Source organism: Drosophila gunungcola, chromosome 3R, assembly GCF_025200985.1.
Source record: "Drosophila gunungcola strain Sukarami chromosome 3R, Dgunungcola_SK_2, whole genome shotgun sequence".
In the NCBI taxonomy this organism is placed as follows: Eukaryota; Metazoa; Arthropoda; class Insecta; order Diptera; family Drosophilidae; genus Drosophila; species Drosophila gunungcola.
In genome coordinates, this window is record NC_069139.1 from 1,194,118 (window position 1) to 1,220,351 (window position 26,234).

At 37.9% G+C, this 26,234-nt stretch overlaps 5 protein-coding genes across 5 annotated transcripts; 2 read left to right on the forward strand and 3 right to left on the reverse strand.

The window, feature by feature from the left end:
* Positions 1-313: 313 nt before the first annotated feature.
* LOC128263741 (sodium-independent sulfate anion transporter) lies at positions 314-9,390 on the reverse strand. The gene is made up of 6 exons (XM_052998873.1): positions 8,915-9,390; positions 4,105-4,290; positions 3,024-3,271; positions 1,700-2,474; positions 1,062-1,364; positions 314-996 (listed from the first exon to the last, which is right to left on the reverse strand). The coding sequence occupies exons 2-6, from the start codon at positions 4,247-4,249 to the stop codon at positions 494-496; spliced, it is 1,974 nt and encodes a 657-aa protein (XP_052854833.1). The 5' UTR covers positions 4,250-4,290; positions 8,915-9,390; the 3' UTR covers positions 314-493.
* Positions 6,544-12,052, forward strand: LOC128251730 (uncharacterized). Its single transcript, XM_052978858.1, has 6 exons — positions 6,544-6,672; positions 10,416-10,571; positions 10,634-10,801; positions 10,863-10,997; positions 11,703-11,871; positions 11,928-12,052. The coding sequence occupies exons 1-5, from the start codon at positions 6,544-6,546 to the stop codon at positions 11,808-11,810; spliced, it is 696 nt and encodes a 231-aa protein (XP_052834818.1). The 3' UTR covers positions 11,811-11,871; positions 11,928-12,052.
* A 636-nt stretch (positions 12,053-12,688) lies between these two features.
* Positions 12,689-16,881, reverse strand: LOC128266615 (uncharacterized). The gene is made up of 4 exons (XM_053003258.1): positions 16,326-16,881; positions 15,229-15,375; positions 13,479-13,655; positions 12,689-13,118 (listed from the first exon to the last, which is right to left on the reverse strand). Exons 1-4 carry the CDS (start codon positions 16,468-16,470, stop codon positions 13,027-13,029), a joined length of 561 nt encoding a protein of 186 aa, XP_052859218.1. The 5' UTR covers positions 16,471-16,881; the 3' UTR covers positions 12,689-13,026.
* A 6,295-nt stretch (positions 16,882-23,176) lies between these two features.
* On the reverse strand, positions 23,177-23,978 carry LOC128260546 (uncharacterized). The gene is made up of 2 exons (XM_052993649.1): positions 23,847-23,978; positions 23,177-23,789 (listed from the first exon to the last, which is right to left on the reverse strand). The coding sequence occupies exons 1-2, from the start codon at positions 23,880-23,882 to the stop codon at positions 23,355-23,357; spliced, it is 471 nt and encodes a 156-aa protein (XP_052849609.1). The 5' UTR covers positions 23,883-23,978; the 3' UTR covers positions 23,177-23,354.
* Positions 23,979-24,507: 529 nt separating this feature from the next.
* On the forward strand, positions 24,508-26,208 carry LOC128264027 (E3 ubiquitin-protein transferase MAEA). Its single transcript, XM_052999314.1, has one exon. The coding sequence runs from the start codon at positions 24,637-24,639 to the stop codon at positions 25,819-25,821; it is 1,185 nt and encodes a 394-aa protein (XP_052855274.1). The 5' UTR covers positions 24,508-24,636; the 3' UTR covers positions 25,822-26,208.
* The last annotated feature ends 26 nt before the right edge of the window (positions 26,209-26,234 follow it).

The following is a 26,234-nucleotide window of genomic DNA, read 5'->3' on the forward strand; positions in this document are numbered from 1 at the left end:
GCTGTGTAGGGACAATAACAGTGCTGTAAGGTTTAAAAACATTTAAGTTTAAATATGTATAGTCCGTTAATATTATAAATTGTATTTCAAGAACAGGCTTAGATAAAAATATTTGAAATGCTAATTCTATTCTATATTAATTGTGCGCTATTAATTCACTATTACATTAAAATTGCGTATTTGTGAAGCTCAACAAAAATTAAATTAAAAAAATGTAAACTACTTAAACTTGTATTTCAAGTTTATATAAATAGAGCTGAAAGCTGTATTTAATATTAATTATTAATTATCACCAAATAAATAAAACTTTCCATCTTCTTTGTATTATTATAATTCAGTAATTAGGAAAAATACTTATTTGCTGGGCTTACAGAACCTAATAGTGTTTGTGTCTGTATAATACTACACACTTCTATCTATTTACAATACCATAAATAACTAAAGCAAAAACTTAGACTAAATCTTGTTGTATCACGTGTTGAGGCGGAGGAATTCAGGCTGTCTCCAGGCGTTTCTGTACGTAGTGCCGCTCCTTCAGCAGTTCGTCCAACTGCTGTTCCTGGTAGTAGACCACGAACTGAGCCGCCGACACCTGCTCGAAAATGGAGCAGATGCTCGGTTTGAGGTTGTAGAAGAAGAGCAGTTGTCCCCGCTGGTTAAAGTCACTGATCAGCGAGTCTATAACCATGGCCGTTGTGAAGTCAGCCCCATAGACATGCGAGGCATCTATGACCACTGGGACATTTTGTCGCATGGACTGCTTGTTCACCAGGTTCCTCACATAATCCACGGAGGGAAAGATGAGGCATCGATCGGGGGTGATCATGGAGTACTCCACACCCGACTGTGTGGTAAGCAGCTCAGTTGTCAGCTTGGGACGCGCTGCATGGTAGAGAATAAAGATCACATTGAGTCCAACTCCAATGAGAATGCCCCATTCCAGGGGTAAAACAAGACAGGCCACGAAAGTTCCAACTCCAGGCACCAAATCGCTCTCTAAAATAAGTTATTGAGTTTCTTTTAGATATCAGTCTTCATTTCTATCTATTTGACCCACTCACTTTTCGATCTCCACATAGGCTTGATGACCTTAACTTCTACCATGAAGACCACTGCAGATATAATGATGGCTGCGAGGGTGGGTCGTGGAATAAAGTAGAAGTAGGGGGTGAGAAATAGCAGGGCAATTATCACCAGACCACCCGAATAGATGTTGCTAAGGGGCGTTCGAACTCCACTGGCATTGTTGACTGCTCCACGGCTAAGGGCTCCAGTTCCCGGAAAGCCCTGGACAAAGGAGTTGAAGATATTGGCCGTTCCGATGGCAATCAGCTCTTGGGAGGCATCCACCGACTTGCCATTGGCTAAAAAGATAGTTCTTTAATAAGGATCAAAGTGTTTACTTATAAAAAAATTTGAATTAGTTTAAATTCCGCAATTTTGAAGGTAAAATAAAATATTGTCCCTTAAGTTATTTTTGACGTTTTACCTTTAAAATGGCAACAAGTTTTCTGAGTTCTGAATACTTATCCCTTTTCAAAGGCAATTTACACTACAAAACATACAAATCTTTAGAAAAAAATCGGCAATTTATTTTGACCTGTTTTCTCAACTGCCCGTGGATCCGTGTTTCCCGAAGTTTAAGGTCGATTTCGGCCAATTTTTTAATGAGTGTGAATTAGCTAAATCAAAAACTCACCGAAGGCCTTGCAGATGGCTATGTTTTCCATGAGCGAGATGAGGGGAATCACCACCAGGCCAGAGCCCATGCTGTGTACCATCTCCACGAAACCCTGGGCCACTCCATTGCTAGTCTCATTGGCGCTCAGCGAGGTGGGTGGCAACTGGATACTGGGCAGTCCGGGCGGAATGTCGCCCACCACCCGGAAAGGAGCTCCTCCATGCTCCTCGCTGTGCAACAGGTAGCCCATGAGGCAGCAGACCACCACCAGGATGGCATTGCGAGCAGTGCCCACAATCCAGAGGATCTTGTTCACGGCACGCTGCAAAGGTGAGCACTCCTCCGGGTCCGCTGGTCCAATTCGGCAGGACGAGAGACTGCGCATGAGCAGCAGGACCACTATGCAGGTGAGTCCCAGCACCGTGTCACCCGCCCGCGTGTCCCCGATGTTGTGGAACACCTGCGTCCAGATCTCCACGAAGGTGTTGCCCTTGGCCGTGATGCCCAGTACACTCTGGATCTGCGAGGTGAGGATGATCAGCGAGACGGCGGAGGTGAAGCCGGAGGACACGGGACCGGATACAAAGTCAATGAGGAATCCCAGGCCAAAGAGGCCCATCAGCAGCTCCACAAATCCGCTGAGCAGGCACAGGAGCACTGATTTCTGCCACGACCCCTGGGCCGCCTGGTAAGTGAGCAGGGCCACAATCGCCGAGGGACCCATAGGCACGTCCTTGCAGCTGCCCAGGAAAATGTACACGAAGCAGCCCACGAAGGAGGCATATAAGCCATACTGAAATAACGGAAATGAAAATGATATTATTTAAAATTTTACTAAAATATCCCATATACAACTTATAAAATGAATAACAAACGACAAAAAACCAACTATCAGCAAAATGAGCATTTGTTTAAATACCATGTCTAATAAAAAACCAAACAAAAAACGAAATATACAAATTATAATATACTTCTACTAAAATAACTTATTAGAAATTTAGCTAAAAAATTAATTGAAGTTTGAGAAGTACAAGTGTTTATATGTTTGCAGATTAAAAAATGGCTACTTTATACACTGAGAAAAAATAGAAGGAATAATATATATAATTTGGCAAATGAGTAAACCACTAACTTCAAACTAGGTTTGTAGATTTACAAAATTTCAACTATACTGAAAAATGGTGATAATCACGATGATTTAAATATAACTTCCACTTCGAATTTTAACAAATTAATATAATATTAATAAATAAAATTGCTAGATTCGGGATCAGTTTGCAGATTAGAAAATTACAATAGCTAAGGTAATAATCATGTTTATTTTGATTTGTTTTTTACTTACGGCTACGGGTAGTCCGGCAATGCCTGCGTAGGCCAAGGCCTGTGGAATCACGGTGAGGCCCACGGTGATGCCCGCCACTAAATCGCCAACTGCATCTTGACTGTTGTATTTGGGGAGCCATTCAAAGATGGGCAATCTTTTATGCAGTGTCTTGCGGTTGAAGGTGCGCCGTTTGCAGTCCTGCAGCCAACTTCTGGTCCAGTCCAGGGTGCTCAGCGGAGGTTTTACCTTCTTGCCGTCCTCGGTTACTGAAAAATGTGAGAAAGAAAGTAGGCCAGATGGTCAGATATGGTGGAAATCAAAAGAAATTAAATTTCTAAAATTCCTACAGTATCAGTACTGATTCACAATCACGTATATGGCAGCAAACCATGGTCGATCAGCTTCTGCTCTTTCCCACATTATTTCTGTTTGCTTGCCAGGTATTGTAATTGCTTAAGTTTTTTATTCTGATCTACGTGCATTTCATTACCAAGGCCAACAGTTTAACCGTTGAGAAAACGTAGAAAACAATTGCATTTATCTCCCAGAGGGGAAACGAGGCGTATACTTGATGCCCCGTTTTTTGCTTGCCAGAAAAGTTCGCTGAATTCCAGTATTTTAATTGCAGCTAACAAGGAACTAATTATGAAATTAAATTGTTTGTTTCTATTTTACGTTTTTTTTTTTTAAATGAAGTAGCTCAAAACGTAATATTGCATTCCGTGATTGTGACAAGCCATTTATAAACAAAGAACAATTACTATAATTTGATTTTACAGTTCTCAAATCACTAGTTAATAGTCAACGTTGTTAAAGCTATGCCAGCCTCTTAAGTAATGTAAGGTAATTTGTCAAAAAATAATAAATCAATTTTATTTGATAGACCATTAAAATTACTAAAATAATTAACTATTATCGAGTTATTTGTTAATTTGTTAATTTTTTCATTTTCTACTCCATTTTAGTGTTCTAACTGTCATGTGACTTTTGAAATAAATTTTAGCGGATATAAACTTCACCTATTAAGTTTTATGGATTGTGCTCAAAAATAATGATAACTTTTAAGTGTGTTAAAATATATCAAACAGAAGTAACTCACAGATAAACTCCTTGGATCCCTGGGATCCCACGCTGTTGCTACTCCCATTGGTAGTGGGTTCCGTGAGGTTGGTGCTGATGCTGATCGTTGAGCACTTAAAGCCGTCGTTGAAGTAAACGTGGTCCGAGGCCGGGTTCGCCTTCATTTTCGGTCCGGGGGTGGTGTCAACAAATCAAAACAAACACACTGCGTACGAAGTACAAGTTAAAGTTATGGCCGTCAACAAAAAAAGCCGGCGGATGGCACCAAATGACACTAGATCTAATATATAATGGCACTTTATATTATACGGATCTCTAGATATTTATCCGCACTAAAAGTATCTGAAAGATGCTCGTTGTTGTGTGAACGGTCGGTTCTGGTCGCTTGGCTCTTCACACGGCAGCGTTTCGAACGAAACTGATTTGTACTTGATGCGAACCTTGTCTTTTATAAAAATCAAAACTTTGTTGTCGTTTCGCTGCTATTGTTATTGTTCTCGTCGTCTTCGTCGTGTTTATTAACTATTTTCGAGTCGGGTCTCAGTTTCGGGTCTCGATTTGGCTTGTTATTGTTTTTCTTTTTTGGGAACCGGGATGATCACCTGTGAAACTGATAATCTTACGAAGGGAAATGGAGAAAAACCGAGGACCCAACCGAAAAGTGAGGTTCCCATAGCATGTTTCGTGTTTCGCTCTTTCGAGCACTTACTACCCAGGTCTCCAGTTTCATGTTTTTTTGGCCTAGTTGCTCATTGAGTAGCAGAATGAAAGGAAGTTGTAAATTCTTTTCGTATTAGTCCACAATTATTTGCTTGGCTCGGCGTTGTAAGGGACCATTCGGTCAACACGTGAACTGTTCCCACTGATTGTTTATTATTACTTCTCCCTGATGTTTCGGAGTAAGTGGAATGGAAAGTTACCCAGATTTCGGGAACATTAATATTTGGGACTTTTTTAAGGGAAAAATTTTCCGTTCACTGCAGCAGCAGGTAGATATCGTTTCCTTTGTTTTCAAGCAGTTTCTAGTCGAGCTCACAAAGAAGTCAGGTATGAAGATCTGACCCAAACCAGATTCGACTGAACCACTCTTTTGGTCATGCATTTAGAAACCCACACTGATAAGTAGTTTTGGTTGCCATCCTCCTCCTCATTACTTACACGCACTTCAGTTTTATAAATAAAATTGTAAGTAAAATTAATGAGGTAATGAGCATTTGACACAGCTAATTGCATTAACTTGAATGCGCTGACTTGTATTAATATCCCAGTTTTGATAATCATTAATTTAAAATTGCCAAATTGGTTTTGTGTTTTATTTAAGGAAATACATTTATCAGCCTAAGTTATATACTTTTTCTTATCCTCAGTCTTAATAAAACTAGCAATCAACGTAAATCCAAGCCTAACAAATGACTTTTGCAAGTATTCTGAATACTTATAAAATGATCTTGACACTATATAAACACAGAGCCTAAGAGACAAACAAAAGCCGATACCAAAAAATGTCATGGGTAAATAAATATTTAAATGCACGGCTTAGTGACAGCTTGGGGTCGAATTGGTTTTCTATGGAAATCGGAGGCATAATTTGTGCGTTACCTCTCTGAAATATCATTTTGTAAATGCTTGAAATGCATTCAGATAAAATGCGAGAAACATTTTTTGTTTCAGATTGAAACTTTCTATACTCGCGAGTCAGTCCTAAAGGCCTTAACATTATGGATAGATAAAATGGATAATTTACGGCATTTGTTGAGACATTGCACTTGGAATTCAGATATAAACATCGATATTCAAACAAATACTCCAAAAAGCTTCCTAGACAGCTGATGCTGTGACAAATGGAATTATTTAAATTAATTGAAACGGGCTGTATGTGATAAAAGGCCATAAATATCACTGTCTTTATAGCCCGGCCAAGTTCAAAAACGGAGAAGCAAGCGGTTATGTTTTCGACAGCCACTGTTTTAAAGGGGTTTATAAGGCTATTCTAATTTTAAAGTGGAAAAAAGGTTGTTTATAAAGGCGTTTAATATTTTTAATGGTATGAGTGAACACTCAGAAACTTACTCAGTAAAATCTCAGATAATTGTGAATAAAAATAAAATTGATAACATTAAACACTATTGATCTGCAAAGTATTTTTAAGAATTTAAATGAGTATGGACTTGTCTAAAACCAAGAAAAGCATTTTATATTTTTAATGATACAATCAAGCAGTCAGATAATTTTTATAAAAATAACAAATAGGAAGAATTTAAATATTTACTGAGTATATTCCAAGTCGACACAAAATGTTTTTTTTCTCTCTTACACGTTTTCAAACCACTTTATGCTTGGAACTTTTTTTTGGTGACTTTTTTGTTGTGCATTTTGTTTCCTAAACACAGTCATTGGACTTGATATTATCAGTCAGGTGGCAAAATAGCATAATATTTTGTTAAGCAGATACGTCGTCATGATGCCGGTAACTGGTTTGATTCAGAGCTCAATGATTTGGAAGACTGTGATCTTGGGGGGAAATCTCCTTCTCCAGCTGCTGAAATCTCAGCTTATTTTGGATGATGTCAAACGAGCCGGTGCTGCGGTAACGAAAGTCTTCTATATATATACACTTCGAAGGCATTCCCCTTTGCTTTTGGTTTATTTTTAACTATTTAAGCACACACATTTGAAAAGTAAGCGAAATGTGGGCGTGTAAGTCAATTGGCTGTGAGATTTGTGCTAATTGCCATCAAATTAAAACTTCCTTAACAAAATAATTGTATTTAATTAAAGTTGGCTCATACGCACTTAAATATTACACATATTTTGCCCACGTGTACATGTGCACGAACTTTGCCACCCATCAGGTGTGTGACCTTTGGCCTCCTGCGAGTGGGTTTCGAAAAACAAATATTTAGAAACAGTGTTTGGCGTTCCTAAATTCTGATCAGCTCACAATCCAGATAATAAAGCCCTCTCCTCCAAACAGGAAGCACAAATGTTCAATTAGTTGTTCAATTACATTTGCTGTTTTCGTTTTCGTTTTTGCTGTTCTCTCTTTTTAGCGGTTTGTTTTTTTCACTCCACTCAAATTACAGGGCCAATTGCAAAATATATTTCGCATGACTACCAAATCCCCGTCGATAAAGGGCGTAACGAACAACACTGGGCGTGGTCGATCACCGTACAATCACCAAAAATTCAAACAACGAACTGTCGACCATTTCAATTAAATGCGTTTGGTTTGTTTTGGTTTACGGATTGGACTATTTGTGGCTCTATTATTACCAAAAGCTGTATTTAGCGTGGTACAAGGAGGATTTTGCAGCTTATCGTATGAAAATTACGTATACAACATGTTGCTCCATTTGCAGAGACATTTGTTTTGGTTTAGATAGCTCACAAACATCATGGGGAAATTATTCGCCCTGATTTGCTGACTACCTATAGTTCGATGGCATGCGAATTGGATAATTGTAAATAAATTGTTTATATACACTACCCATGATCAGAATTCTGTTTGCAGTTTTTTTACTATGAACTTTAAAACTTAAAAAAAACTGAAGTAACTGAAATAACCTGCTGAAAATCACAATTACGATTTCCTCTTTAGTTCATTATTACTTGATTTAAGAAGTGATTAATTGCGTTGTAAAAAGAAATAAATTTTTAGTCTTATTAAACGGGTTTTATAATCTATATTAGACGTTGATTAGACTTGGTCTATCCATTCGTTTTCAAATTTAATGGTCCCAAGTAGGAGAATTGCTACCGGCTTTTGTTTGTTTTGAATATTTATGACTCAGTTGTTTATATTGGATGGCACGCGGTTTTTGATAAGTTGGCGATTTGTATGCAAAATGCGTTTCCCCCACGATTACGCATCAAAAAAAAATGAAGCGGAATCTTTTCTATCCATCTTGAAAATTTTAAACCTTAAGCTTCATTTAGTTTTCTATATCTTTTGTCTTAGATATGCAAGCGAAGCTTAAGCCTGAGGTGATTTAAACCGAACTAAACCAGTTCAAGCCGCAATCCATGAGAATTTGAGCATAAGACAGCTCTTCAGCATTTTTCGGAAAGCATAAGAATTAATAAAAGACAAACACCTGATGCCTGTTAAAAATAAATTGAAATTTTAACTTGAAATATACGCAATACTTTTTATCATTTATTAAACGAGTGAAGAACGTGGAATTTTTTAATTTCAGGCTTCTAGAAAGTACAGTAGGCTGCTAAACACTTAAAACAGACCAGACTAGAACCGCGACTGCATGATTGGGCTAGTTAACGACCCAATTTAAGAAATCTCCGTTTTGAACACGTTCTCGCGTTTAGGTCACGTAACTTATTGATGAATTTCCACTGTCACATTCATATGTCTTGGCTCTTAAACAATTTCCAAGTTTCAATCTCTGGAATGCATTATTAGGGCAGATAAACTGTGAGTTTACATTTAGTAAAAACTAAGTTTATAGGGCTTAACAAAATTAGAAATGCTGTCATAACAAACTCAATGATTCATTTAATTGACACTTCATTGGGAATATTATAAAATTAGCAACTCTTTTGGGCAGCCAATAATGCCAATTAGCATATGTCGTTGGCTTTGAGGGAGTCATAAACAAATTAGTAATCGTTCGATGTTAAATTTTAATCGACCGTTTAAATTGCGTCAATGGGTTGGCCAAAAGAAGACGCTAAATATCACAGACAACTAAGCAACTTTCGCAATGTGAATTTTCACTGCTAAATCTTTTTGTTGGCCCTAAAAGTCAGCGTCACCATAACTCTGTGGCACAGTAGTATCTGATGTCAGAGGAGAAAAATGTGGATGGGCTTACCTCTGGCGGTTGACGGTTGAGGGGGGGGCGTAAATAGCCCAATTACAAATGGAATGCGTTTTTTGTCTCTGCTCTATTGAATTTGGCTCAAACGATTTGTGGCCACCGGAAATGTGATTTTGCTGGCTTTGACTTTGGCGCGCGTCGCACACCTCAAATTTAATTTTGTCCCCTTCAGTTCTTCATTGTTAGCGTTTGCGTGCGTTCTAATAATAATAGTTTAATTTGCAATTCAATAAATATTTATATGACACTACTTTAACAGTTTTTGGCGAATGCCAAAATTTGCATGCAAATCACAGCCGAAATGCACCCATAAAAATGGTGAGTTAAAGTTTTATTCGCCCACACACGAAATGTATTTATCTTGGATTTTCCACGACGAAATATCAACCTTGCGGATCGCACAGCCGAATCGCTTAGATAAAAAACCGTTACTGTTGTTTCAGTATTGTATCTTCAAATGGAACTGTCGTCGGTTTTCAAAAGCCCTCGAAAGTTGTCACCTCTCGCCAACCGATCGTGTAATAGTGCTTTTGTTTGTTTTTCGGATCAAAGCCGAGACTCGAGCTTTGATCGGTGAGCTTTTGCACGTCGCTTTGCCCCATTTCTCTCCTCTCTTTCTCTTTCTCTTTCTCATTTTCTCTCTTTCTCTAGGTGTGAGAAATTTGAAAGTAGCGAAAGGCGTTGGCATTACAAAATACCCAACTTGTTTACATATTGATAACTTTGCGCTGCAATAAATCTACACCAATAATTTAGTGATCAATGCCGAGCATTTAATCGATTAAGGTTAGATAACTGATCGTTGGAGATTGGAGTTAAATGCAACTTATAGTTGGTAGTTGCAAAAAACTATAAATAATTTCTCCTTGGCATTTGACATAGATATCATATCCGCATTACGCATTTGTAGGCCGCTAAAAACACACTTTATTTTGGGAAGAGTTGTAAAAGGTTACGATGATAAGAAATTTTGTACTTAATTCAAATATTTTCCCTTTCATTTTTATTCGTTGCGGTTTTTAGTTATTCTAAATATGAATCTATTTCGATTCTTTATTGCATTTAATATCTTAAACATTAATTTATTCCTAAATCAAATATAAATTAAATATAGTGCACTTGAATCAAATACTAACCATTTGAAATTTAATATTCACCTTGATGGAAATCATGCAATTTAATAGGCATTATATTTACGATTATGTTTGAAATAATTATTTTATACAAAGTTTTGAATTCAAATTTGGTGGGTTCGATGTCAAAAAAAATAACTAAGCCATTATTTACTCATTAAATTATTTTAAAAAAATGATTCGCTCTTTGAGCAAACAGCTTAATTCTAAAAATGACAGACTAAAGGCATTAGTTGTCCTCAGTTAATCGATACAATACAATGTACGCAATTTGGATTCGCTTAATGGTGATTTTCACTGCTTGGAAATTGGTCAGTAAATTAATAATTTGTAAATCTCAAATTTAACCAATATTTTAAAAGATTTGTACTCGAATCGAGTTTACAAACTTCAAGTGTGACTCTTTGGATAAGGACTTTTGCGAATTTGAATATTGCACCATAAAAGCAATTAATCGGACCTATAAGTATGTTACGACAAAAATCAGACTCTACCAAGTTCCCGTTACCGAAGTAAAGGTTTGTAGTTCAAGATATATTTATATTTGGCTGCAAAGTGAAGTCAAATTTTGAAATTTAAGGTGAACCTTAGACTCTACAAGCGGTTTAGTGGTTATCGGCCCTTTCTGTACAATATAACTGTGGATGCGTGTCAATTTATGAAGAACAAGAAGTCCAATCCAGTGATGAACTTCTTTTACGACTTCATTATGAGTACATCCAACATAAATCATACCTGTCCCTTCGATGTGTGCAACGATTATTTTTTGGTAATCTTAACATGACTTCTATAGATTGTTTTCTTTTTAGCACGATCTTGTTGTGGACAAGCTTTCAACGGAGATTGTAAATCACCGATTCACGAATATTCTACCTTTTCCTGAGGGGGGTTACATGGTTGAGATGCACTGGATAGCCTATGACATAACCCGCGCAGTGGTTAAGGTGTATTTTATTCTCTCCTAGAAATTTGTATTTATAACTTAATGAAATAAATGGACCCATTTTCCATATATGACTGCCTCATTTAATTGACGACCAATCAGAAAATAAAACACCAATATTTTAGCTAGACTCAACAGTCTATAAAAACTCTTTTGTCGTAGTTTTCACAATAACTGTAGCTGAACTTAAATCTATGCCATATTTAATCTTAACACAATTTGAAGAACTTTTTAAAATTTGTATATAACTAAAAATATCGATTAAAAAAATTAAAATAAGAGCACTCATTATCTGAATCACCTAATTGTTATCAAATCACAATTAAATCGGCTGGGAATATATAATATTAAAACTAAAGTTAGCAATTATATGAAAAAAACAGCTTTAGTTTCATACAGGATCTCGATGAATCTAAATGTAATCAAATAGCATTTTTGGTTTCGCCTTTTATTGACATTTGCTGTCATAAGCCAGGTTAGTTGGCAACCGAAGATTCAAAAACCTATTTAAAAGTTCACAAAATATTATAGACAGGTGCTCGGATCAAGTTTACAAACTTTAAGTTCGGCCGATTTTAAATATTGCATTCTCGAATCCAATAGGAAAACTTCGGAATACATTTCGCTTAAGCTTAAGTTTCCCATCAAGTCATTCAAGGTGTGTTGTGTATATAATGCATTTCATTTCATAATATCAATATTTCAGGTTAACTTTGGATTCTACCAACTGGTCAATGGGTACAGTCCGTTTCTATACAACATAGCCGTAGATGGTTGCAAATTTTTCCATAGACAGAAAATCAATCCGGTCTAATAAATACTTCTATAACCTGATCAAGCATGTCAGCAACTTGAATCATTCCTGTCCCTATAATGTAAGTCATAAAATGGTTTTCGAAATCATCTCACTGCCTTTCTTATTCCTTTTTAGCATGACTTTATTGTGCATAAGTTCTCATCTGAGATGGTTAATGGCCGACTTTCGAAAAATCTTCCCATTCCGGAAGGGATTTACCTGTTTGAGGTGCATTGGATCGCCAATAATTAACATCGTGCCAATAACCAAGTTATATATGAACATTTCCAAATCCTGAATGTAATGTGATGCAATATGATTTATTAGCTACCCAGAAATAAAATATAAAATTGTAATATACTAAAAAATGTTAATATATTGATAGGTGATACTTTCCTGATTTCTAAACAATTAAATCCATTGTTTTTTAGTTTTATAAGGTTTTTATTAAATAGTACGATAGATAACAGCTACTAAGAAAACGGTTTTAATGGGAAAGTTCTTAATTGGCCCTGCAACTTTGGGATGAAATCGATGCTGCAGCAGCCTCAAACATTTTATTCATATATAGTATGAATAGATTTTTTTGTACGAGTATTTAATAATTTCCTTGATTGTGGGCTGTGAGCTCGTAAAGCTATTTATCTTGAATACATACAAAAATTAAAATGTTTCACATTTGTAATTGCGATGTAAGCGATCTGAATTCACAGTGCTGCCGAAAAGTTGCCTATCTGTAGATAATTTCTTTGGTTTTTCTGGTTATTCTTGGACACACGTACACACATATAAAATTACAATAAAATGGGGTGCCAAACATTTCCTCTAAAGTTACCTCTGGTTGACTATTGTAAGGAGTTCTGACTAAGGTCGATAGGGGATCTATATAGAAAACATTTATCAGATAATATAGTTAATATGTATATTGTATATAACGCAACTTGTAGTGAGAAGCGAATAAATTTGACGGTGGTACATATGAAACTTATACAATAGAACGACCTTTAGGCTAATGGCGGCTGAACGATATTCATCTTTATCTAGCTTTCTTAATTTCCTCTTTTTGGTTTTTGGTTTTTTTTTTTATATTTTAAGTGTACATTTTGAGTTCATATGTGAGGGGAATGAGGGGGCGATGACTTTTTGTTTTTGTTGGTTTCACTGAGGCACATTTGATGGATCACTAGGGGACAAACGCCAAACTACGACTTCCATGAGCTCCTTAGGTCGCCTTCTAGAAATGCTTTCGCATGTGGGCGGATACCAAAAAAGGCGCCAGAAGCGAACAGATCGAGACCAAGAAGCTGACCAGGCCTTGCAAATTGGCTGCAAGTAAAAGAGAACTGGTTACAACTTTTGAGGGTTGAAAAAAATAAACAAATAAATTGATTTGTAAACCAAAATATAGGAAACAAATTTGTATTTAAACTATAAATGGTAAATGCTGTTAGAGGCGGAAAAAATAAGGAAATAAATATAAATATAATCAAACGGTGGCTTAAAATGTTTATATTTATTTGTGATGCATGTAAACTTATCTTAACATAGAGTATTTGAAATAAAACTTTTAGAATATATATTAAATGAGTAAAGCTGTTTTTAAGTAAGAAAACTTGAAGTAAATCCAAAAAGGTTATGAGATGACTCAAAGCTTGGACGATTTTGATTATATTAATAATTATTTACCGCCACTGCAGATGTCGTGCAGTATGTCCTCCACATATCCGTTGTCATTATCGCACAGGCACAGTTTGGTCTTGCTGGACATGAACTTGGCCACTCCAATGGTGCGGTTGCTGTTCTCGAGCTGGCACACCATTCCGTCCTCGCAGTCGTTGCTGCTGTTGCACTTGTGACGCAGGCCTAAAAAAGGTACAGAATCCCCAAAATATTATAAAAATATGAAGATTTCAGCAGAAAATGTATTATTTCATATTTCTTATGACTCATATTGTTCCAATCTACAAATATGTATATCTGTATTTCATTTGTCTTTTAACGTAGCAGCATGATGAGCTCAAAAATCTTAAAAAAGACTACATCCAAAAAAATGTTCAGCCAAAAGTAATTTTCCGCCGAAGAACGGTTCCCAATGCCAAGTGCCAATTCCAAACTCCGGACATGTGCATGCTAATATCCCGTATAGCTTTTCTTCTGGGCTGTGCATGTTACAAATTGGCACTGCGGCGATTCCCATTACCTTTGCCTCTCATTTGGGCCCTCGTTTGGCTCCCCCAGTTGCAGTCACGACATCCTAACATAAATCCGGCATCGACATTGCGCTGCCTTAAAGCCAAGTCCTTTGGCCCAGCTGAAGAATGTCCTGCATGGAATGTCCGTAAGGAGCAGTAGTGGGCCAACAATGGCAGGCACAGGACCCAAGGATTTTAGGATCCGAGAGCAAGTGTGAATTGCGCACGAAAACTAAATAAATAAGCAGGCAAACAGTGAACAGTGAAGCAGGGCACCCACACCCATAACCACACCCACACCCAGTATCCTTTTGGCAGGATGCTTTGTTTAATTCTCATTTAGGTGGCGCCTTGGACACAACACCTGAAAGCCACTTGAGGCATTCACATTCATCGCAGAGAAGGCCTCCACGAAAGCAGAGCTGGCCCTTAAATAATAAATGTAATGTGCATGTCTTAGCAATTAGTTGACAACCAACATAAGCTGTTCTATTTCTGGGATCTAACTAAAGGATTCTACAAAGCCAGCCATGCTGAGTTGCGTGGAGATAAGCTATTAGAACTATGCAATATTTATATTTTATGCAAGAGAGAAAGTCTTAAAAACTCGTTACTGAAATGTAATGTTTAATCAAATTTATAATGATTGCATTACTATTTAATAAAAAGCCAATTACAAAATATAATAATTTATGTAGTTGTATAAAATAATATATAAATGAACATTGCTTCTTAAAAGCTTAATACCACACTCTTTGTAAAACCATAATAGTTTTAATTAAATTAAACCTATTGTGTTAAATGCAACATTAAGAAAACAAATTTAATTTAACTTATTGAGGTAAAAGCAACATGTTCTATAATAAGTTATTTAAACAACAACTAAGTATATTTGTTTTGTGCCAAATCAATGTTTAGTTCGACCAACTAAATTGCTTATGATTAATATTTTTTTGTCAAATCGAATACCCTTAAAGAACTTATTCATCCGTTGGAGAAGGAAGTGATGTTTGGATAATAATACTTTACTTTGCTAAACTTAGACTATGGTTACTATAAATATAATAAACAGTACTTGCTAAACCTAATAATTCGATGCTATGTAAATTTTTGTGTGAGAAAAGTACTTATCACCTTCAAAATTAAAACCTCAAAAGACCTATCCAGCTTTAATCTTTCCTGTGGCTTAGTTTTAGATTTAAGCTTACTGTGTTAAAAATAAATAGACATGGCTGATAAATTACCTTTAAGGACATCCGGGCAGCTGCCAGCCGAAGGAGCGGAGTCATCGCCGCAGAGACAACGCAACTTATAGTCACTTGGATCCTTGACGCAGCTGGTGCGATCTATTGCAGTGCATTCATCGTGGGCACTGCACTCGCGTCCTTTAACTGCAAAGGTCAAAGAAATCGAGTTAAGATAAGGACAAGATAATAAGAAATTAAGAAAGGAAATCAGTTGTCAGTTTGCTTAGCTAATTGCCCACTAATTGTGTTGGATTATCGCCTGCTCCCCTGGATTTCCTATCTTTTCCTGCCTGTTGGCCAACTCCAATCACAGAGCTATTACCATTACCACCCCCCGGAAAAACCCACTCCTAATGCCAGTGATTTCTATGGAGCGTGGGTTGTCATTGCACTTGAGTGACTTGTTTGATCAATTCTCGATTTGTGTTAGTACTGTGCCTTAATTTCTGTGTTCTGTGTCGTGTCACTCAATCGCTGGCTCTTTGCCATAATTATTATTCCATTTATTTATGGGTGGCTACAAAGTCAATCGAATGACAAATGATTGGATCAGATAAACTTTATGTATCGTCTAGTTGTTTGGCTACAATTGGGCTGTCTTAATTAAGCGGTTAATTGGCAATTGTCTAGATTTAAGTGATGAGGCATAAACGTTTGTTTGGGCATGGCTTTAACATCTCTATCATTAATCAAAATCAAACTTGTGCAATACGTAAGAAATAAAGAAAAAGTTAAAACAAAAAGCAGAGCTAACCGAAGAACTTTTTAATCGATTTAAAAGCTCAGAAAGTCTAGGGACTTATGTAGCTAATTTGGAATAATTATACTATAAGTTTTATATACAATATGCTAATATAAGCGGGATTTTAATTCTATTCTCGCGAAATGGAGTCTAAAAAATTGGGTTTTAAATGGCAATAACATTAACTATAGCAAAGTAGGTCCAATAAAAAAAAAACTAATAAATAACATGTGATTTTATTCGAATATATTATATTTCTTGCTCAGGCTCGAACAGAAACTCCACTTGTGACCTTGCTAGCGACTTTGAGAAGGGTTTTTATTACCAACCCAAGGGCGATGGGATTTCTTACCAATGGGAACGTGCGTGGGCGGCGGCTGGTTATTGGTCTTGCCAAAAGTGGTCAGTGCCGTGGAACTGACCCCGAAAAGGATGATGAAGATGCCGAAGAGCATGGTCAGGCTGCCGCATTGTGTGAAGCGCTTCAGGGGCTGCATTTTAGATTCCGGGACTTATAGAGTTTTGGGTTGAGATTAAGCCAAACCCCCGAGGTAGGTGTCCTTTTCTGGTGTTATATAAATTCCACACACGACAATGAGTTTCGCACGCACTTTGTAAGCTTGAAAACTAACTGCCCAAAGGCTTTAAATCGGTTTCCTTTAGCGTTTTTCGTTTCTTTGTCCGTTTCGCGGGGGTAATTTTATGCAAATTTTCACACCGAAATTGTTTCCGCTCCGCTGGAAAGTCCGAAGCAAAACAAAACCACACGAGAGGCGTCACTCCAAAAAATCTCCTCTATACTACTTTAGTAATATAGGTATATATGGGGTATGCTTCTTCTCAATAAGGTCTTGAGACGGTAGCTGCAACCAGTCGCCTGCGCGCTCGAAATGCAAGTGAAGAATTCACGGCGCACACGGACCTTAAGTTGGTTCGACGTCGCTGTTGGCTACTTGGCGCTCGCGCACCTCACTGGCGCCACCCACCACTCACCAGCCACCCATCACCCACCGCCCACTGCCCACCTCTCCAACCACCTCTCCAACCACCCAACTCCATGGCCCCCAAACAGAAGCGAACCCCTTTTTCAGCTCGGAAAGTAATCAAAGACAATACTAAGATACCCTTTCTTAACATTGTTTTCTTTAAAATAACTATTTTTAAAATCACATCGTCATAAAAAGTGGAACAAATATTTGACTATTAAATTCAAAATTTTATATTAAATCATAACACTAAGTACAAGGCATATTAAATTGCATGATTTAAAATTTACAAATATACAAATTTTAAAAATGAAGTAAAGTTAAATATGTATAAATGATTAAATCTGTGTATGACTTATTTAAATTAAAAATGCTTGTATATTTTAAAATAATTAGTTTATTTTAAATTTGACAAACTGTAAGAAATAAATAAAAATGCAGGTATTTCTTAAAACAATGAGTTTATTTTATATTTTAAACCTGTAAAAGAATAAGATTCTAGGCGACCCTAAGTTTATTTAAGTTTTTTAATTTTCTCATCTTAATTCAGGTTTAATAAATAAAAAACAACAATTAACTCAGGAGTATTAACTAGTTTATTATGCATTTATACTATAGCAAAGTTTCTCTCATTTGCTTTAAATTAATTCGTTGGTATATGGAGACGACCTGGATTTAAAGATAAATCTTGCAAAAAATTTAACTGTGTTTTCGATTTAATCAAATAGGAATACCGGTTTGCTGGATATTCAACTAATTATCGGATCTACTGACGCAAAGCGTAAATTGGCAAAACTGATGACGACAAGTTTATTAATGCTATAATTTTTACGCACTAACCAACTCCAGATGAGCCTGAATTATTTCAAGGAATCCTAGGCATTCATAAAATTAGAAACCGACATGCATAATTGAGGGATCCCCCGAGTCGACGAAGGGTATTCTACTAAATTAATGTTCCGCTGCGAAGGAGGTGGATGAATCTGCGGGCAGATTCTGAAATACTCGCAAACTACTGAGTTTGGGCTTAGTTTTGGGCCGTACTCGTATGGTAAGTAAGCTCCAACGCACTTGGAACTACTTCGTTGTTTCGTGTGCCCTAGTGAGAATTGTTAACAAAGATGGATTTTTGTAGCCGCCTCACCTTCGTGCAGTTGTTTTTATTGTTCCCCCTGGCAGGACCTCGTCCTCGTCTTAGCCCATGAGGTGTTTGGTGTGTTCGGGGTGTGTGGGGACGTGGACTATAATAATGACGAAGGCATTAGAGGCATGGAGCCATTGCCATTGCATAGCCTACATTTTGGGGCCCCGCGAAGTCGAGCAACAGCCACAACACAACACAACAATAAAGTGTAACATTAGCACGCACCAGAAACAACAAAAACTGGTTAGTCTAAACCAAATAGTTGTTTTGGCCATTATTCTTCGCCGCCTTTTCTCTCTTTATTTGTATACCCTTGCAGAAGGAGTTATAATAAAGTTTGCAACGCACTAAGGGAGACATTTCCAACCCTCTTAAGCATATATATTCTTGATCAGCATCACTAGGAGAGGCGATCTAGCCATGTCCGTCCTTTTATCCGTTTGACCGTTTATACGAAAACTAGTCTCTTAATTTTAAAAATATCTGAATGAATTCTCTCAATTGATAGTATATAATGGAAGCTGATCGGATCGAACAACTTTATAGTATAAACCGGATAAATAATTTAAAAAAAAAAATATTACCTCAATGTTTTTAATTTATTTAAATATACTTTGAGATATAATAATGGTTTACTATTTCAAAATTACTGCTTTAATGTTATTCAGCGCACGTATAAAAACCAACTAAATTATTTTAGGATATTTAATTTTGGTAATAGCTGCAAGGGTATATTAACTTTGTCTTGTCGAATTTGACTTCCTTTTTTGTTTATGATTATTATTATTCTCTGGGCGGTGCATGGCCCTAATTACGTTTTCTGAATTGCCCAGATGAGTGGGTTGAGCTTGTTGCTTTTTAACTTTTCAACTATCAAGTCTCGACTGCAGCCCAAAATAAAAAAAAGGTTGCAGGCCACACCCACCGAACAATTCGGAAAATCAGCATTTGTGGTGCATATCGAACAGCCGAAAAACGGATGCGAAACTTTCGGCCATGTCTGCCACAAAACGCCTACACGCTACACCTATCACCTAGCCCTTTTGAAAACCAAGTCAATAATTTACACCGAAAAGGAACACTTTGAGGTCAACTTGGACATGTTAAACACTTGCCCAATTCGCTTACACAAATTCCTTTCTTTAGTTTCTTTTCACCCTATTTTCGATTGCGGAAAATGTCAAGCTCCAAGCTTCAAGCTCCAGTGCTCCTTATCTCCTGCCTCGATCGCCTTATAAACGATTGTTTTAATCGCTGCGACAGCATAAACAATTTTCCCTTAACTAAACGCGCGCCATCGCAGCGAATTCATTTCGCACACGCACGCCGAACGGAAAGGCTTTCTAAAAAATATTCACTAAAATCGGTGGACATAACTAATTAGGACACGATTCTGTTTGGGTCCAAGAACGATGGAATGGATCAACTAAATAACAACAGAGATTAAAAACTACATGTATTCCTAAATGTAGTTTAGTACCCGTAGAACATTTTCTTTAAAAAAAAACCATAATAAAAAATTTAATAATTTATTTTTTTTGCGAACAAAGCCTTACATATTTTTTGTCATAAATAAATAATTTATATTTGTAACGATATACCACATATAGTTAATTTTTATTACACCCTTCTCCGCATTAAAATTCATAATGGCGATGATTTATTCCACAGTACTTTTACCATTTACGCAAATCCCACCGCTCCGCGCCAGACGAAATGGGAAATATTTATATTTATATGTAAAAATAAATTCCTTTAATTATTATTCAGGTGAGCTGGACTGCCAAGTCCATTCCATTCAATTCGCCATGCGGCAAAGTCCGAAATTTATTTCGGATATTTATTTCTTGACATTATTGATAAATGTGGCTGGCCGCAGAAAAGAAACGGAAAACAAGCAGGAAAATTATATGGAAAACTCACGAAATCTCTTGGCAAAATCAGAGACTGCAACGAATTGGACGGGGCTTTCCTCTGCCCAACCGAAAGACCACTGTAATTAAAGAACTAATTCCCTTTTAACAATTTGGGCGTCATGTTTTGGTCTTAACTGATGATTAATTAGTGCGACTGTAGAATTTCTAGGGCCGTCTGGAGCCGTACCAGCGAGCGATATATAATTTTCTCACGAATTCTCATTGGGGTGTACTCATGCCTAGAGGTCATCATATTTCTGCCGATTATAACTCCTAGTCCTAAACTCCAACTCCAAGTCCGCATTAGGCTCTTGAAAAAATGCCAATTTAAGGGACTTAATTCCATATTATGACCAGGTCTAATTGCGGACACACACACAACTCACACAGCACACACAGAACGTAGAACGTTACTGCATGCAAGTTTGTTTTCGTGCGTTCCTGGACATGCACACACCACTGAAGAGGTGGCCTAGTGGTGAAGTCGCTCCTTCTGCCCCCGAAAATTGCATGCCTCGCAAGGCGAGAGCAATGGCTACTTGTTGTAGCCTTGTCTCTTGGCCAAGTTCTGACCAAATAACCTTTCCATGACTTTCCCAATTTATCACTCTCCACCACTGCCACACTAAATGCAGCTAAATGCATGCTTAATATATGTGTGCCAGACCGTATATAACGATTACTTCAAGTTCATTTGTTAATGCACACCTTGATTCTAGCAATGGGCGACACTTTTGGGGGTCTTTTGGGGGGTCTGTCCCCAAGAACAACCCGATTCGCATGTCATGTTGGCCAGAACTAAAACAACTCCAACGCTACTGAAAACATAAAAATAGCTGCGAAATGCTAAAGCTCACGAACTTATTATAATAACTCATGCGTGGTTAGTTTAAGACGTCATTGCCAAAAGGCTGTGAATCCCCGGGGGGGATTATAATTAAAGCCACATTTACAACGCTTGGGAATGGTCGAAAAGTCCATTTGGCAGTAAAAACCTTACATCGCTTACGTTAAAGATAAAATAAAAAATAAGAGTCGAAACATTTAAATAATCTTTATACTGCATCTTTTAAATGTGGCGTTTTCTAAAAACAAGTAAAAATTAAGATGTATAAGTGAAATTATATTTGGTTCATGTATTCGAGAGAGTTTCAACTTAACTTCAACAAAATAAAAAGCTATTCAAAACGGGTTACATGGTATAAGTAACCCAATAATTTCAACCGCTACCCATTTAACTTGGTAAAAACATTACGATTTCAATGACCTATCTAAAGGCGAAGGAAAAACTAATTAACAAAGGCGTCATCATTATCGGACGTTTATTCATTATTCACCCAAAGTCCAAGCAAAAAGGTAAGGGCAGTGCACGCTCCCTACAACGTCCTACAACAAATATGCAAATTTACGCACATCAAAAAGTGAAAGTTCTAGAGGCGACCATAAAACCCGAAAACCCAGGAATGAAGTACTTTTACAAAAAATCAATGCAGGCCAGCGAAGCAATGTGGTCGGTAATGGTAGTAGTGGTAGTAGTTTTGGAATGGATGTGTATGTGTACTACTTATAAGAAGGGAGCTCCCCGCGCCGCGGGTGAATCACGATTAAACCGCACTGATTATGGGTTACGACGACCATTTCTTATGGTAGCCAAAAGCGCCAAAAACTTCTTCAACAAAATTGCCCAAGTCCGAGGGACCGTTTGATGACGGCTCCGCTGCACGCAATCCATGACATCACCGAATCACCTCCCAAAGTGACCCACAATAAGATTGAGTGCTGAGCCCCGCACATTTTCCCTAAAAGGGGGTTTTCTCATGCAGATTCTTACAACTGGAAAACCAGAAAAACCAGAAAAACCATGGCAATTTCAGTGCACCCTACTAAGTTATTCTACCAAGTTTTTTGCGCCCCTCAAGAGCACTGAACTTGGAACAGAATGTGGCAAAGGTAGTGTGTAAGTCAGTCGACCTGAGTGACATTCCGTAATTGGAATTCAAATTAAAAAGTGCCTGAATTTAATCGCGTTCTCACTGGTTGTATTATTAAAATGCAATTTTTTCGGATGCCGACTTCTTGGACGTTGAGTCCCGCTTCCACTTCCTTGCCGGACATGCAATTTTCAATTGTTTGTCATTAGGGCAACCTCAATGTAAATGCTTGACCTTTTGCGAATAATCACTTTTAAGAAGACGATTGCAATGAGTTCATAATGAACGCATGACTCAGTTTGCGAATTTAAAGATTATTTAAGCTAGCATACTTTTTAGTTCACAAAGCTCCAAAGGCATCTTATTTTAAAGTGGAAATCATTCTCTTTACGTTTTAAGAAGTTTCTAAAATGTATTTTGGACCGCTTTTTTGAAAAATTTAAAGTGCAGAGAACCGAAAGTTTTACGCTTCAGCGTTTTTAAAGTTTTATGTCCAAACTGAAGTTCTTAATAATCATTAAATTACAATTCCAACCAGTTCCACCTTCCATCCTTACAATAAGTTCAAACAAAATGTTTATTTGTTTGTTTTCCGCGTTTTATCGCGGCACGTGTCCCAAATTTACTCGAAATGAGTAACTTCCGTTCTCGTGAATGAAAAATTACTTACATTGAGCCCAGGCTTTCATGGATTTTCAATTTTCGCACCAACACTTGTGCGCCGAGTCTGGGACTACCTAATCTATAACTAATTATGAGAGCGATTTAAGCGTGGGCGAAAGTCAATGTACCATAAAAGGAGGTTAATTCTATGCAATTTTCATGGGCTCCGTGATTACTTTTCCTTAGAGCAGACGTTTTAATTACAAAGCGGAATACATTAGGTCAACACTCTAACTCGAACCAAGCGTAGTGCTAATTACAAGAAATTAGAGTGAGCCGATTTGTTTGGGTCCAAATAGTATAGAAATTTAATGAGGATTCCTTGGATTTTCAAAGGCTCTATTCGAAATGTATCATTGTATTGGAGTGTACTTTTGTTTACATTTTATTTTCCAGCTGATTAATACTTATAAGCTTAGTTCTAATTAGCTTTAATAATAATTTAAATAATTTTAATTTAAGATTTTTTCTAAAACAAAACCTTAATGGAATCGAAAAAAGAGTTGTTTTGGTTAGCAAATACATCCATTTAATTCGTTTAATAAAAATAAAAAAAAAATTTTCCAAACTTACGAAACAATTTTTTTCTTGCCTGCCCGGATCTCTTTGTCGCTATTGTAAAGTGTATTTGATTGGGTCATTAGAAAGTCCATTTAAATGGTTAGCAAACTTATAAACATTTGAATTGAAAGTGTGTTTTTAAAAAATCTTACTCTATTATTTGTATTTGTCAAAGACGGCTCAGCATAAAACTTTTTCAGGTTCAACATATTTACTATATAATACTTTAATAACTTCAATCTTTTGGTCCATTTTTTTAGGCAGTGCTCGCTCGAGTTTTTTAAATATCTCTTCCATTGATTTTTGGTTTGCGATTTCTTCCTTCTTTTTATCCCGATATCTTTGTTGTCTGAGCCGATCGGTTTCCCTCTTTGATTTGAGGGCCTTTTGATTTTTTTTGACCACTTCATTTACTTTCTTGCGATATATCCTACTTCTTTCAGCTTCTCTGGCCCGATATTCCTCTAATTTGATGGGATCCTTTTTGATTTTCTCCCGGTAGCGTCTGGAATTGTCCTTGGTGCCTTTACTTGTTCTTGTTTCGGGGATGTCTTTATTCACTCTAGGGATTCCTGTGACTTTATCCATCGTCCTTCTTGTTGTTGATCTACCCATCTAGATTGTATTAAATTTTGTTGTATATTTTGTATTTGTAAAATTTGCAATGCTTACGTTGTTAAATTGTGTTTGAATCGTTCGGGTGAACATGATTGTACACTAGTTTAAAAATCAAAGTTCATATTGTTTTTATTTTTTACTTTCAGAGTTTTTTTATAACATTTGTTTATGTTTACTGCATCTCAATCAGCTGTTATAAGTTAACAGAACAGTGGTGACATGCTGTAGATATTTGCGAGCGCTGCCAGCCTTTCGAATAAACTTTAGCGGGAACTTTACAACAAAATATAGCTAAAATGTAATAAAAATAATATACTATAAAACTGATTTTCTTGTTTAATATTTATACTCAGTAAAATCAATGTAAATTTAATAAAATTAATGCCGATCACATCTTAATTCCTCAACCAACTTGGAGTAACAATCTACCTTTCCTACAAAACAAGCCCTAGCGACAAAATCATTTTATTTCTTAAAAAAACCACATTCATACATACAAGTTTAAATTGTTTTCTTTCTATTAAATTAAAATAATATTGTTATCCTAGACAAGCGGAATTTCAATGTTGCTAGTGCTCTAAGTTACTAGTTTTTGTTAAATAATTAAATAAAAATGAAGTTTTGTCTTTTATGTTTATAAATTAAAATTAGATAAAAAAAGTTGAATTCCCGCTGCAGGCTATCTGAGCAGCACTGTTCGTTCGATAAGCTGACTGCAGGCGATCTGGCAGCCCCTGCACCCACAAAAGCAAAACAAAGCAAGGCAAAAACGAAAAGAAAACGCAATTGCGTCTCAAACGAGAGGATAAAACCAATTTGCATCGCATCCGAACAAAAAGCGAAAATGTCGGAGATCAAGGCGTTGGAGCACGCCACCCTGAAAGTGCCATACGAGATGCTGAACAAGCGCTTCCGCTCCGCCCAGAAGATAATCGACCGCGAAGTGGACCAGGTGACCAACGTATCGCGTCAGGTGGAGAAGGCCCTGGATGCGGAGGAGGCTCCCATCCTGGCGGAGGTGACCAAACTGGTAGACAACGTAGCCCAGAAGTTGCAGGTGCTCAAGCGCAAGGCCGAGGAGAGCATCAACGACGAGCTGAGCGTCACACAGATCTGCAAGCGCAAGCTGGAGCACCTCAAGGGCATCACTCCGCCAAATAGCGTCACTGGCGACCTATGGCAGGGATCCGTAGACCAGTGGAAGCGCATCCGACTCGATCGCCTGGTCATCGAGCATCTCCTCCGCATGGGCTATTACGAAACAGCGGAGGAGTTGGCCGCCAAGTCCGATGTGCGCCACCTTACCAATCTGGACATATTTCAAACGTCGCGCGAAGTCGAGGACGACCTAGCCAGCCACAGCACCACCAAGTGTGTGCTCTGGTGCATCGACAACAAGTCCAAGCTGCGCAAGATCAACTCCACCATTGAGTTCAGTCTGCGGGTGCAGGAGTTCATAGAGCTGGTGCGCCAGAATCAGCGCTTCGAGGCAGTGAAGCACTCGCGCAGGTACTTCCCCGCCTACGAGAAGACACAGCTAAACGAGATCTGCCATGTCATGGCCCTGCTGGCCTATCCCTCGGATGCCCAGGCCGACCACTACCGCAAGTACATGGATCCGCAGCGCTGGCAGAAGCTGGTGCTCGACTTCCGCCACGAGAACTACCGCCTGTTCCAGCTGTCCAGCACTTCCGTGTTCTCGGCGGCCGTGCAGGCCGGTCTGTCGGCCCTGAAGACGCCCCACTGCTACGCGCAGACCTGCCGCAACCTAAACTGCCCCGTCTGCCAGGAGGATCTTAACCGCATCGCCCTCAAGTTGCCATACTCGCACTGCGTGCAGAGCCGCCTCATCTGCCGTGTGACGGGGCTGCCGCTGAACGAGCACAATCAGCCCATGATGCTGCCCAACGGACAGATCTTTGGCCAGATGGCTCTGCAGGACATCACCAAAGAAGATGGCACCGTGACCTGTCCGGTGACCAACACCAAGTTCTCCAACCCCAAGGTCGAAAAGGTCTTTGTGATGTAAGCGGCGCGGGCGAGGGCTACGGGATTCGACTTCCTCAACCTCCCAACCCAACCCAACCTAACCGCACTAAGTTAAGCAAGGAACGACTCTATTTTTGAACATGTAACTCCATATCTATTGTGTACACTACCTATGTCTAATATTATTACTATTAGTAAGTGAGATGAGACAGCGCCCGATTTGAATTCCGATTTCGATTGTTCGACTGCTGCTGCTGCGCGTGCGCAGGTCTATTGATTAGTTGACTCCACTGGTTTGTTTCGCTGTCAGTGCTTCGAGGCTGATTCACGCGAACGGCGTAATTCGAATCGCACTATGCACACACCTAACACCACTCATATATTACATTAAAATACGAATCAAATAAAGGTTAAATCAAACGACTTATGCCAGAAGCCACTTGTCAATTAGCG

Excerpts from the sequence above, each read along its gene's own strand:
- LOC128263741 (XM_052998873.1), bottom strand. The coding sequence starts at position 4,249 with ATGAAGGCGAACCCGGCCTCGGACCACGTTTACTTCAACGACGGCTTT. Across the intron at positions 1,365-1,699 it reads AGCCATCTGCAAGGCCTTCG|CCAATGGCAAGTCGGTGGAT; the intron begins GTGAGTTTTTGA and ends CTATCTTTTTAG. Across the intron at positions 997-1,061 it reads GCCTATGTGGAGATCGAAAA|AGAGCGATTTGGTGCCTGGA; the intron begins GTGAGTGGGTCA and ends AACTTATTTTAG.
- LOC128251730 (XM_052978858.1), top strand. The coding sequence starts at position 6,544 with ATGATGCCGGTAACTGGTTTGATTCAGAGCTCAATGATTTGGAAGACT. Across the intron at positions 10,802-10,862 it reads ATCATACCTGTCCCTTCGAT|CACGATCTTGTTGTGGACAA; the intron begins GTGTGCAACGAT and ends TTTTCTTTTTAG. Across the intron at positions 10,998-11,702 it reads TAACCCGCGCAGTGGTTAAG|GTTAACTTTGGATTCTACCA; the intron begins GTGTATTTTATT and ends TCAATATTTCAG.
- LOC128266615 (XM_053003258.1), bottom strand. The coding sequence starts at position 16,470 with ATGCAGCCCCTGAAGCGCTTCACACAATGCGGCAGCCTGACCATGCTC. Across the intron at positions 15,376-16,325 it reads GCCCACGCACGTTCCCATTG|TTAAAGGACGCGAGTGCAGT; the intron begins GTAAGAAATCCC and ends TGACCTTTGCAG. Across the intron at positions 13,119-13,478 it reads GCACGACATCTGCAGTGGCG|CCAATTTGCAAGGCCTGGTC; the intron begins GTAAATAATTAT and ends TTTTACTTGCAG.
- LOC128260546 (XM_052993649.1), bottom strand. The coding sequence starts at position 23,882 with ATGTTCACCCGAACGATTCAAACACAATTTAACAAC. Across the intron at positions 23,790-23,846 it reads TTCAAACACAATTTAACAAC|ATGGGTAGATCAACAACAAG; the intron begins GTAAGCATTGCA and ends AATACAATCTAG.
- LOC128264027 (XM_052999314.1), top strand. The coding sequence starts at position 24,637 with ATGTCGGAGATCAAGGCGTTGGAGCACGCCACCCTGAAAGTGCCATAC.